General features: G+C 43.8%; 1 protein-coding gene across 1 annotated transcript in view; it reads right to left on the bottom strand.

The window, feature by feature from the left end:
- The window catches only part of MYO1H (myosin IH), a 44,654-nt gene extending 33,863 nt beyond the window's left edge, over nt 1–10,791 (bottom strand). The window contains exons 1-6 of the mRNA XM_032398014.1: nt 10,574–10,791; nt 8,121–8,236; nt 6,548–6,746; nt 5,593–5,673; nt 2,714–2,893; nt 347–445 (exon numbers count right to left, since the gene is read on the bottom strand). Coding sequence (XP_032253905.1) covers nt 347–445; nt 2,714–2,893; nt 5,593–5,673; nt 6,548–6,746; nt 8,121–8,236; nt 10,574–10,750 — 852 coding nt within the window. The 5' untranslated portion in view covers nt 10,751–10,791. The remainder of the gene's footprint in view (nt 1–346; nt 446–2,713; nt 2,894–5,592; nt 5,674–6,547; nt 6,747–8,120; nt 8,237–10,573) is intronic.
- Between the last annotated feature and the right edge of the window lie 2,156 nt (nt 10,792–12,947).

Raw genomic sequence — 12,947 nt, 5'->3', positions numbered from 1 at the left:
GTGTAAATAAATGATAATCCTGCAGTTCTAGAACATCTAAATATTTGAGATTGAATTTGAGAGAAGGAAGAAACATGACCTCCTCCTTGCATACAGCACTGGGAAATCTTTTGTCTGCCAGATGAAATGCAGAACGCACAGTTAACATTTGAATTTCAGATAAGCAATGACTAATTTTGGTCCCAAATGGTACCCCCAAATAATGGTGACCATTAAAATGTAGCTAGCTGTGCTGTGTTTTTATTGGCTGAATCTGGCAACCCTACTAGGTGGCCACCAAGATACCAGGATTGTTTTGTCAATCCCAGACCCGACTGACCAGCAGTTCCGCCCTTGGGGCTCATACCTCGAGGTCATCTTCAGTAAAATCGATGACAGAAAAGGCACTGGAAACAGTTTTCCAGTTGTTCTTGTCGTTGATAGACGACTCTTTGGCACAATGACCCTGTTGACACAGAATTGGGTTGCCTAATGTCATTTTTATAAGGGCAGTGAGGCATGCCCACACCTAGTCTTGAATTGAAATGGTTTTCTCTACCAGCACGCAAGAGCTGGTTCTATAATGTTCTGGATTGTAAAAAGGTAGGTTCAACTAATCGTCTAGCATAGGATGATTTGCTAACTGCTGCTTTTTTCAAATTTATTTAGAATTTTATCTCTATCTAGGGAAAACTTTCAAAGGTACACATTTCACATGTACACCTTAGTATATCTCTTTGAATGCATTTTTTTAAATAGTTTTCCTTGTCCTATTTGCCAAATAAATTGAAGATGTTTGACTCAAGAAACATCTGCTAAAATAAGCAGGGAGAGGACAGCACTGAAATTCAGAAAGCATCCTGATGCACTTACAACCTCCAGCAGAAACTGCAGTGCAGGACTAGGTAAAAGGAGACCCTCACTCAAGAAAATAAAAGTTTGGCATTTAGAGAAAGGCGGGTTATATGGATACCGATCACCAGCAGAGAAGTGATGAGACTTCCCACTACTTTAGAAGTTGTCTTTTAGATAAGACACACACCACCAAATGTCACAATTTAAAGGGAAGATGTTCTAGATGAGGATTTTTTTTTTATTTTTATTGTTTTGCTTTTGTAGTACAAGGTGTTTCCTGGATTCCTGGGCATCTGAAGATTTATCATCTTCAAAGATTTTGCATGGGGAAACCAGAGGTGCCATAGCATGAAAATATTCACCAGTGAACTGGCCGCTGTTAAATCTGCATCCTCCCAAATATCCCTTCCCATTCAACCAGCAGATGTGCTCCCGCCCCTAAGGGTGGGGCCAGCTTAGGTCAGTCCTCGGAGGACACCTAGAGGTTTAGAAGCAGTGTGGATATACTGCCAAATAAAGCCACAAAGTTTGTCAAAGTTACGGGAGAACACAAAATTGAACAAAATAATACTGGTGAATTGCTTGAACTATTCCCAAAGCCACTGTGGCATGAGGATCTGTCCAAATTAAACAGACTAGAAAAAAAATCTGCAAGGATAAAGACGAGATACATTCCAAAAGGGAATGATTTGAATATCAAAGGGTTGGGAGAAGCCCTTGGGAAAAAGAATGAAGCCCACAAATACTTTTTATAAATTGACCCTCTCTGATCATGTTATAAAAAGTCAAATGTGATGCTACCATACAGCTTTGTTAGAAAAATTAGGTCCTTTAAAAAAAAAAAATCAAATTTGAATTACTCTTCATTCTAACAATTAGTACAAAGTCTGTAAAAAGGAGATTATGGGATTCTTTTATCTTCATTATATAGCTTCATTTTTCAAGATCAATTTCAGTCATGTCTACTCTTCCTCCACGACTCACTATGAAATGTTGGTCCTTCTTTTACAAGATCCACTTCATAAGACCTTGTTCTCTTTCTCAAATGATGTCCCCACTTGCACTCTGCCAAGTGACCTCCATTCGAAGCCAGGCCCAGTAAAGAAGAGAAAAATCCAAAAATCTTGGGGCAGAAAGGTGCTAGTAACATCAAAGATTGGTAGGTGCTATACAGTCTAGACCTTCTAGAGCCTCTGTGCTGGCTGCAGAAGAGCAATGGTAGGGGAGGAGGTTACATTCTGAAATTCCATTTCACAGCACTGGATCCCAGGACTGCTTATGGGAATCGCCTGAACTCCTTCTGTAAGGAACTATGTTCATTTTGCTGCCAACAAGTCTCAGAATAGGAGGCAAGGAGGCGGAGAGTCTTTTCCTAACTAGTTTTGAAAGCAGAAGGACGCAGCACAGGTTGTGGACACGGATGGACAGCAAGTTACTCTCACACCTAGACCAGCAGTTCTCACTTCCGCTGTGCATTAGAATCATCAGGGATTCATTTAATTACACTGAATCGCAGGGGAGCGTTTAATACAACCCTGATGTCCACGTCCCACCCTAGACCAATTAGATCTGAATCTCTGGAGGGTAGGGCCCAGGGGTGGGTGGGTGTGTGTGTGTTGGAAAAACCTCCTCAGGTGATTCTAATATCAGCCAGTGCTGAGAACCACTCACCTAGAGATTGGTTACTTTACCGAGATGATCTACCATCTACCTGCCAGGTATAAACAGAGGGGTTATGCTAAGTGTCAACAAACCAGTCCGTAGGATTCCTCCAGAATGGTAATGAGAAAGTTCTTGACCATCCCCTAGAAACCCCCCACTAACACCCTTGATCCCTGCCTCCAAAGGGCCACCCAAGCCAGGTGCTGGTCTTTCCAACCTGTGAGAGGTATTTATACAGCTGGGGGTCCCGCTCAAGTCCCAGGTAAGCAAGGAGCTCCTCTTCACCACCCTCCAGCAGCTGGTAGAAAATGTGGAAGTTCCTCTCACCCTGGTTTTGATAGACGACTCGAGACTTTTCTATCAGGTAACTGATGATATGCCCACCTACAGGAATGCCCTTGAGAACACAACAAAAAAATGCACAATGACAACAACAACTAAGCCATTCTCTTGCTGGTGTCTTCTGAGGAACAGAAATTCTGAATTCAAATAATGATTCTTCTAAGCCTAGTGTTTTCTGGGCTCATTTTAAAAATATTTTTGCCTACCCTGAGGTCATGAGTGATATTTTCTATACTTCTGTCTAGAAGTGTGATTATTTTACCATTCATGTTTGGGACTGGGATTGAAATTTTGTGTATGGAGTGAGGTAGAGGGTCAAAGGTCGTCTTATTCACATGGATTTCCAATTGATAGCACCATTTATTGGAAAGGCAATCCTATCCCTATTCAATTACAGTGGTGTCTTTGTTATAAGCCAAGTGACCATATCATACGAGGAAGTCTTTGTAGACTCCATTCTGGTCCACTGGCCGGTTTATATATCCTTGTGCCAGTAGCACACTGTTCTATTTTCTTTTAAAGATTTTATTTATTTATTTGAGAGAGAGAGAGAGCACAAGGAGGGGGAGTGGCAGAGGGTGAGGGAGAAGCAGGCTCCCTGCTGATTAGGGAGCCCGACATGGGACTCGATCCCAGGACCCTGGGATCATGACCTGAGCCGAAGGCAGCTGCTTAACCAACTGAGTCACCCAGGTGCCCCCACACTATTTTTAAGAATATTCCAGTAGAGGATTTGTATTCCAGAACATATATAGAACTCCTGCAAATCAATAGGAGAAAAACAACCTAATTAAAAGTGGGGCAAAAGGCTTTAACACAAAATTTTTAATTGGCCAGTTATCAGGACTTCATTTATAATCAGGAAAACACAAAAGTTAATCACAGCTGGAAACCACTCTACTCCACCAGAATGTCTCAGACCAAGAGGACTGGCAACACCAAATGTTGACAAGGGTGTAGAGAACCCTGCTCGCAACGGGAACTGTTATTGTCGTAATATTGCTGGTAAGAACTCAGCAACGCCACTTCTGAGCATGCGCCCAACGTAAGTGAGCGCTAATATCTACTCAAAGACACGGGCAAGTTCAGAGCACTATCTGCAATAGCTCCAAATTGGAAAAGCTAAATGTCCATCAACAGAACAGATAAATAGTGAAGAGGTCACATAAGCCAAAAATGCCCAACCGCTAAATGAAGTGACATGAATGAATCTGACAGAATGTTGACTGAAAGGAGCCAGACACAAAATAGAACATACTGTATAATTCTATTTACATGAGGCTCAAGAACCAGCAAAATTAATCTGATTATAGAGGTCAGAACAGTTGGTAACCTTTGGGAAGGCAGGTATTTTCAGAGAAGGGTAGGAGATTCTTCTAGGCACTAGAAATTTTTATATCTTCTTTCATACACTCTTTTTAAAAGATTTTATTTATCTATTTGTCAGAGAGAGAGAAAAAGAACACATGAGCAGGGGGAGCAGAGGGAGAGGGAGAAGCAGGCTCCCCGCTGAGCAAGGAGCCTGATGTGGGACTTGATCCCAGGACCCCGGGATCATGACCTGAGCTGAAGACAGACACTTAACCGGCTGAGCCACCCAGGCATCCTTAGAACTTCTTCTATCTTGATCTGAGTGTTGGTTATCACAGGCAGATACACACACGTTAAACTCACCAAGCTGTACTTACGACTTGCGTCCTTTTTAGTATGTGTGTTGAATTTTAATAAGAAGTTTTAAGACAGATGTAACCAATTTTTTCCAAAGTCTAGGCACACTTCGCCAGAAGTCCATGTACCAGGCTCCGGAAAAGCCTTAGCCAGTCTGTCATCACTACACTCAATGCTCAGCCAACGACTGTTCTCCAGTCCAAGTGACGTGCTTTGTCACATGCAATTCTATGTTCTTGAGAACTCTGTCGACCCTCCCCGAACTGCATTAGCCCCGTTTAAATTCTGTGCAACAACCATACTCTTTCATTAGGGATGGTCTCTGGTTGCTTCCATCCCACAACTGCAGAGCCGAGTAGTTGTGACCGAAACGATATGGTCCGCAGAGTCTAAAAATTGACCACCTGGCCCTATCCGAAAACGTTTGCCGACCTATGCTGTATAATTATGCATGCCTAAACAATACATTGTTTACATGGAATTGTTCTCAGGCTTTGTAAGAAATGGCATCACCCCTACACACAGGACATTCCTAAGACTTGACTGTGTTATGTGTAGCTAGATGCCATGCATTTGCTCTCGCTATGTGACGCTTCACTGGGTGGACATCCCACCATTTAGCCATTGTGTCAATGGACACTCAGTCCTCCAAATGTGTTGCCATTTCCAGTCCTTTTACCATGATGAGCAGTGCTCTTGTGGGCGTGCTTGCAAATCTATAGGAGTATCTCTAGCGGTGGAATGGCTCCACCTTAGATTATGTGGATTTCAACTTCCACGAGATAATATACTGTTTTCCAAATGGGCTGCACCAATGTACACCCCACTGGCAATGTGTTAGAGTTCCTAATTATCCAGATTTTCACCAATAGCTGGTATCACCAGACTTCTTAAGTTTTGCCCCCCTAGAAAGTATGAAATGGTACCTCATTGTGGTCTTTGTGTTTCCCAAAATAGCCCTAACCCTGGATTTTTCAATTATTTGAGCCAATAAAGCCCTTCCCCGCTTAAGGTACCTTGGGTCAGGTTTCTGTCACTGGTCAGTTATGGGGTCCCCATGAAGCAGTAATAGGAACTTCAGTGTACCTTATAGTCAAACTGTATGTCCATGTATTTTCCAAATCTGCTGGAGTTGTCGTTCCGGAGTGTTTTGGCATTTCCAAAAGCCTTGGAATACAAAGTGAAGGAGACAGGGACAGACTGAACCAAATTGTGATGAATGGTCATTTAAGCTCACTGTGCTCGTCAACTTCCTAACCCCAAATGCCATGATTATGAAAATGGAGGAAAGAAGGGGAGCCAGGGATGAAAGCCATACTTTATCTTCTAAGAAGAAACCACTAAGTATAGAGAATTTGATGCCAAATACTGGGATGGAGCTCGAGTGGAGGGAAAAATATCTTCTCTGTGGCATCCAATCTAGGAATGACTATGGACAGCTATAGAGGAACCCACGTCCTTGCTCTTCTAGAACATACAGTACCAGACCCCTTTTTATATCAAAGAGGTAAACTGTTCAGACCATAGTTCCATTGGGAAAATTCCTTCAACCACAAACATCTTTAACATGAAGGGCAACAAAAACCCAGAATAAAACACCTTGTTCAAAATCATCCAGCAAGTCAGTAAATTGCAATGGCAGAATAATCAAGATGATTCCAATTAAATAAGAAAAATATTAATGACTTTAGTGCCTACTAATTCTGCCAGGTGCTTTTTATGCATCCATCTTGTTTTAGCCTCAAAATCTCCCTAAGAGGTAGAAACTTTGAATAGACCCATTCCACAGAAAGGCAAACAGGATCTAAGATGTGGAGTGATTTGCTGAAACTTGCTGGCACATGGCTGCCCCGGGATTGGCAGCCATGCCTGCTGGACGTCAAAGTTACACCCTTAACCACGATCCTGCCCTTGAGACCCCTCTGCTTAACTCCCGGATGGTGACCTGCCCATTTTGACTGACCTGCCCAGGCAGAGGATTCTTCTTGCTGAGTAACCTCCCTAGAACTGCCCCTTCCACAGGTCCTCAAAGATCACTTACCTCCAACACTGGATTGGAGAGCAGCAGTCTGTCACGGGCTATTTGTAGCGACTCGGTCATTGGGCAGGTCACAGCAAAATACTGCAGAATCTTCTTGGAGGCCTCTGTTTTCCCTGCCCCACTCTCTCCAGAAATGAGGATGAAGTGGTTAGTTAGCTCAGAGCACATCATGCGGTACGCGTGGTCGGCTATCGCGTAGCTGGAGAAGGAGTGGGGCAGAAATGGAAGGAGTGCGAAGTGGCCGGGATGCTGCTTACTCAGTGGTGACGTCATCAGAGCTCCCTGCCTCCAGGAAACCACATCCAGACTAGCGGTACAAGACACTGAGCTCAGATGTCAGACTCGACCACGACCCTCTGACTGATCACGCATAAAGTGTTCTAGAAATCAATACTCAAAACAGTTGAGTTAAGGGCGCCTGGGTGGCTCAGTTGGTTAAGCAACTGCCTTTGGCTCAGGTCATGATCCTGGAGTCCCGGGATCGAGTCCCGCATCGGGCTCCCTGCTCGGCAGGGAGTCTGCTTCTCCCTCTCCCGCTTCCCCCCTCTTGTGCTCTCTCTCTCAATAAAATAAATAAAATCTTTAAAAAAAAAAAAAACAGTTGAGTTAAAATGGAGAATGTGAGCAATAATGGACATTTCCTAATGGAAAGAATTTATTTGGAAAAAATCCAACATTTCTTACAAGAATAAGCCAGATATTAAATTATATCCCCAGGAGATGCTCTATTAACTGTACGTGGAAATAACATCTTGTCTGAATATTTTAAACGGTCAGTGGATATACTAAGATCTCACGTTTCCTCTTTCCCTCAAAACCTACTGTATTAAGAGTACAGAGACAGGAAACTGAAAATATCTTAAAAGCTCTGTGATATCTAAAGGACAAGACATAAAACTATTATAAGGGCTTTATCTTCAAGATCAGAAACCAAAGCATGAAAATCTCCCAAGACACTAATCTTCCCACGTGGCGGAGTTTGAAAGCTGGCTATTTGGGAAACTGTTGGTGGTAGAGATGCAGAAAGGTTTATAAATGCCTTAGGAGGCGAATAGATGAATCACCAAGAAAAATGGAGGGAGAGCCTAGATACTAGTCCAGAAGTCAACCAGGGAGAACTGAGAAATTCAGCAAAGCCTGAGTCACATATAGATCAGACAGGAAATTGCTTGTCCTATGGATCTGAAGTCCTGCTCCCAACGGGGATGCTCCTTAGCCGCCATGATACCCAGACACCAGTAGATGGCACTATAGCAAACCTCTTCGCGGAAAAGACAGACACCTCTCTAGCCACGCCCTCGGATCTCTCGGTAGTTACAAAAGATTCCACCTCTCGTGATTTTTAAGCTGAGACTCAACAATGATCTGATGTTTTCTGCTGCACTGAAAGACATTTCACAAGAAGGCAGCAGTTTAAGTGAGGTACAGAACCTAATGAGCATTCATCGAGGATTTGGACTGATGGGTGGGTGGGTGGGTGGATGGGTGGATGAGTAGTAAGGAGGGAGAGATAAAAGAAAAAGAGGAAAGAAAGAGAAAAATACTATTGATGACCCTCGTACGTGCTACTTACACATGCGGTGGCAGTTCAAAGAAATTGACCCCTTGATAAAGTTCCATCTGGCTCACAGTGTAGATTCCAAGCTCCTGGTATGGATTCACAGACACAAGGAGGGTCCCAATATAGGTCTAGAGGAACAGACCAAAGCACAAGTGAGGAATTCTGGGGTGCAAATGGCTATAGCCAAAGACCATCACATGCTATGATCCCCATGCATTCATTCCACGCTGGGGATATAAAACAATAAATAAGACAGGTGGTGTCTCTGCTGTCATGAAGCTTCCATGTGTGTGCATGGGGTGGGGAAGCAGGGCCAGACAACCAACCAAGGGATCAATACTGCTTCAGTTAGAATGGCAAGAAAGGTGTACATAGGGCAATGAGAACGCGTGTGACTCAGGAAGGCCACCTTAGCTGTTGGGCTTAGGGAAGTCTTCTTTAAGGGGGATGACTCTGAGCTGAGACTTGAAAGGATGAGGAGCCAGTCATGAAAAAAGGAAGCAGGAAAGGGCAAGTCGGGCTGAGGGGACACATGTGGCAGGCTGACTGTCCTGGAGCCCAGTGGGGGAGGGGAGAACGGAAATGGTAAGACTTGATGTCCGAGAGGGAGCAAGTTCAGATCACAGGGCATGAAGAATTGGGGGTTTATTCCAACTGCAGTGCATGGTGGAGACACCACTCTCCCTACTGTATGAAATGCCTGCCTTAAGCTGTTATGTCAAATGGATAGCTTTAAGAAGGGAGCACCTCGGTCTGATTTATGTTTATATGATTTATGTCGCAGAGGTCTCTCTGGTCACTGGGTGAAAGCAGGGTGGGCATGCATCCCAGCCGTCCCCAGTTGGGTAAAACACTCCCGCTGCTATTTCCCTGGATTTCAATGCGGGATTCTGTTACGAGTCAAGTTTTTCAAGTGCTTCCATTTGTAATAAAACTACTAATGGAAAAGCTTCTTGGCATACAGTTATGAATAAACAAAGCTCTAACCTCTGAAAGAGAAAAGAAAAAAAAGAAAACATTTGGGCTCCTTTGAAAATGCATCCGGAGTTTTCCAATTCTGAGTTTGTTATGGGTTTTCATTCCAGAGTCTCCATTTTGGAGGTTCCCAAGGTTATGCTAAATTACACCTGAAATCATGCTCACGAACGTTTCTAATCTCTAGGACCAAGTCACACAGAGAACTAGAACAGATAAGAATACCATATTTTGACTAAAAATCTGTGTTGCTTCCATCAGTAGAAATCTTCCAGGGTAGAATATAGTTTCTGAAGTCTATCTGTTCAAACTGGAAACAATTTATTCATGATGATCCTATCATCCCATGTATACTTCTCCACACCACGCTCTTTCTCCTTTGCTCATGCATAAAATCTATTTCCACAATTAAAAATATATACTGTGAGAAGCCCTTTGCTTATTTCTCCTAGTAACCTTGGTTCCAACATGCAGACTAAGTCACAGTCACCATTAAGAAAATAGCTGCGAGACAAATATTTTTACATTGTTTTTGATTGTCTAATTTACCCTGAGCAAAAGCTAGTAAGATCTCAATAAAGTTAATTACATTTACTAACACCCCACCACACACAGAGAGACACTGTGGAGTTTACCCTAAAGGAATTTACCTGAAAACTGATCAATCAAATCAAGGTGGGGTGATAAATGGGGAAGTTAAAAACTGACTACCACTAGAAGCAACCAGACCAAGCTAAGAACAGTTCTGGTAAAATGTTGCAGCCTTGAAGATTCATGGGAGGCGGTGGACATCTCTTATGCTTGCCTGTCTGGTATCTAGACCCCCTTCTTCCAGCAGATTCCTTTGAGGAACCTTCTCCAGGACATATCCTACTGTCAGGTGCACACTGGCCTCGCCCCTCACTTCCAGGACTGGGCCTGGGTAAATAGCCTGGCCAATCAGAATAATCCTCATCCTAGCTACGGGGATTGGTTCAGAGGTAGAGACATGACCCCACATGGGTCAATCAGAGGCAACCAATGTCTATGTCTCCGGGAAGACTTGCTATAGTCTGAACCAACATCAGCCTGGTCCTGCTGACCACCTTGTCACCTTGCAGAGTTGGCCCCAGAAAGAGACCATTGCAAAAGCGAGCAGAGAGGTGGGAAACAGTCCTCCAGATGGAGAAAGAGCCCTCAAGGCTCTTCGAGACTCATCACCCTAGACCCTAGATCTATTTCTGGCCCCTAAAGTGACATAGGTTGATAGATTCCGTCTTGGGGGTTAGGCCTGTTTAAACTGGGTCTCTGTCACTGGCAGCCTTAAAGGCCTAATACGAAGGATCAGGGTGCATCTGGCAGTGGTCCCTTCACTCGTCCCTTTAAGGACTAACCTAACAGATTTTGTTCACTATCATCAAGGCTGTGAAGACAGGCAGGGGTGGGGTGGGGTGGGGTGGGGGTGGGGAACCACGAGTCTAGGAAAACAGCTGAGAAACGGGTTACGTTACATAGATGAGGTTCTCGCTGAAACGCTTGCGAAGATTGTCCAGAAAAGCAGATTCGCTGGTGTAGGCGTCCAACAGCACAAAATCCTGCACTCCAACCTTGTCCCTGGCCGTCAGCGCGCCTTCCATGTGCAAACGAATGTGCTTCCTCCTCACTTCTTTCTGCAGCAAACAGAACATTCCTCAGCAGCTCACTTATTCTGGAGTTCCTATTGCTCATGTAATAAGGACATAACAAGATACTCAACCCTGGGGACGGTAGAGCACTGAGATGAGATTTGCTCTCAGTTAAGAGTCTACCATCTGGTTAGGGGTACAAGGGGATGGTAATAAAAGCATTAACAGTAACAGCGGCAGCTGACCAGAGCTGAGCAGGTACCCTGTTAGGTACTACGCTAAATACTTGACCTGTATTATCTCCCTTAACCATCATTCTGACCCTAGGAAGTAAGGGCTATTACCGTGCCCATTTAACAGATGTGGAAACTGAGGAGAGACATTACAAAACATGCATATGTCCTGCCAAAAGGGCAGAGCCAGGATACGAACCCAGACAGTCTGGCCCCAGAGCCCGCTTTTCTGACCATCCCTTACTCAACTGGATGTTAGTTGCCCAAATTTGCTGTGTAATTCTGACATGAGTGATGAGGAGTTTGGTTGGAACGGGAATTTCTTGTTTCAGGGGAGTGAGTACTCAAGGAAGGACAAACCTGGAGGGTCGTCTCCCCAAGGCTGGGCTTCAGACCTCCCTGGAAAAGGAGCAGTTTGCTCGCCCACTGGACAGTGCAGAATCTCACTGTGTCACTAGGGGGCAGAGCTGGTACATGGTCAGGAGGCAGCGGAACAACCCCCCCCCCGCCCCGCCCCCCACACCGGGCACAGGTGAGCAAAGGGAATCAGATCAGCACCACTGGTGCTTGAGTCAGGACGGCCGTGGGAAACAGCTCCCCAGGTCTTGGGCAAGCTGAGGCTGGAGACTGGAGGGTGTACAGAGAGAGTGGGGGTCATGGCTATAGGAGGTGGCCTGGGGGGTGGGGGTGAGAGGTATGTGTTGGGAGGATTGCGTAAGGCGGTCACCTGACCCAAGCTGCAAGGGCACCCAGGGACTGTGCTCTGAGCACACAGTTGATCACAGGTGATGCATGTCCCCCACCCATGGACCGCAGCGCAGGTAGGCTGTGCAGTGGAAAAGAACAAGCAAAACATAGCAAAGGGAGAAAGGAAGACGAACCTCTGGCTCTCGCAGCGTCCCTCCAGTGCCCTCTAGTGACAAAGATTAATATGCTCCCTTCCAGGAGAAATGCCTAAGGAGGCCAGTTTTGTTTTGTTTTTTAAGATTTTATTTATTTGACACAGAGAAAGAGACAGCGAGAGAGGGAACACAAGCAGGGGGAGTGGGCGGGGGTAGAAGCAGGCTCCGATGTGGGGCTTGATCCCAGGACCCTGAGATCATGACCTGAGCCGAAGGCAGACGCCCAAGGACTGAGCCACCCAGGCGCCCCTAAGGAGGCCAATTTGTTATCACGGAGCAGGGACAGAAGGATGAATCTGGATCTGAGAGACAGGAAATTGACACCTGCTATTTTTGGGTGTGCAGAGGTTCTAGAGTAGCTGAAGCAGCCTTGGAAAAGGAAAACAAAGCCAGAGGACTCGCACATCTTCACTTGAACTAATCAAGACCATGTGTTGATTGACTTTTAACAAAGGTACTAAAACAATTCAGTGCAGAAAAGGAAAATCTTTTCAATAGTGCAGGAATAACTAGCTATTGTAATGAAATAAATTTCATTTCAACTCCTCCCTCATAATATCTTTGCATATTTTTATTATAAAATATAACACATTTTAATAGCATCTGACAAAATATATGTTCATTATTAAATTTATATATTATATAAACTTACATACATAAAACTATACATAGAACTTTTTAATATATCTATACACTGTATAAACTTATAAATATATCTATACACTGTATAAACTTATATATGTAAAACTATATAGAACTTTTTTATATATCTATATACTATATAAACTGACATGAAACTGTATAGAGAAAATTATTGTATATAAACTTTATATAATTCCTATTTCATAACATATGAAGATACAAATTTACAAAAACATGGATATGTTATACATATTATTTTATAACATTTTATTTGTATATGTAAAAACTTGAGATGAATCTTAGACCTAAATGTAGATGCATAATCTATAAAGCTTCAGGGAGAAAACAGAGGGGAATATCTCTGCAACCAGAGGAAGGAAAAGTTTTCTTATGACACAGGAAGAAATAACTATAAAAGAAAAAAAATAAGAAACTTGACTTCATCAGGGGCGCCTGGGTGGCTCAGTTGTTAAGCATCTGCCT

Source organism: Phoca vitulina, unplaced genomic scaffold (genome assembly GCF_004348235.1).
Source record: "Phoca vitulina isolate PV1807 unplaced genomic scaffold, GSC_HSeal_1.0 scaffold108, whole genome shotgun sequence".
Taxonomy (NCBI): Eukaryota; Metazoa; Chordata; class Mammalia; order Carnivora; family Phocidae; genus Phoca; species Phoca vitulina.
The sequence above is the reverse complement of the archived record's forward strand: the minus strand, read 5'-3'. Positions and strand labels throughout refer to the sequence as shown.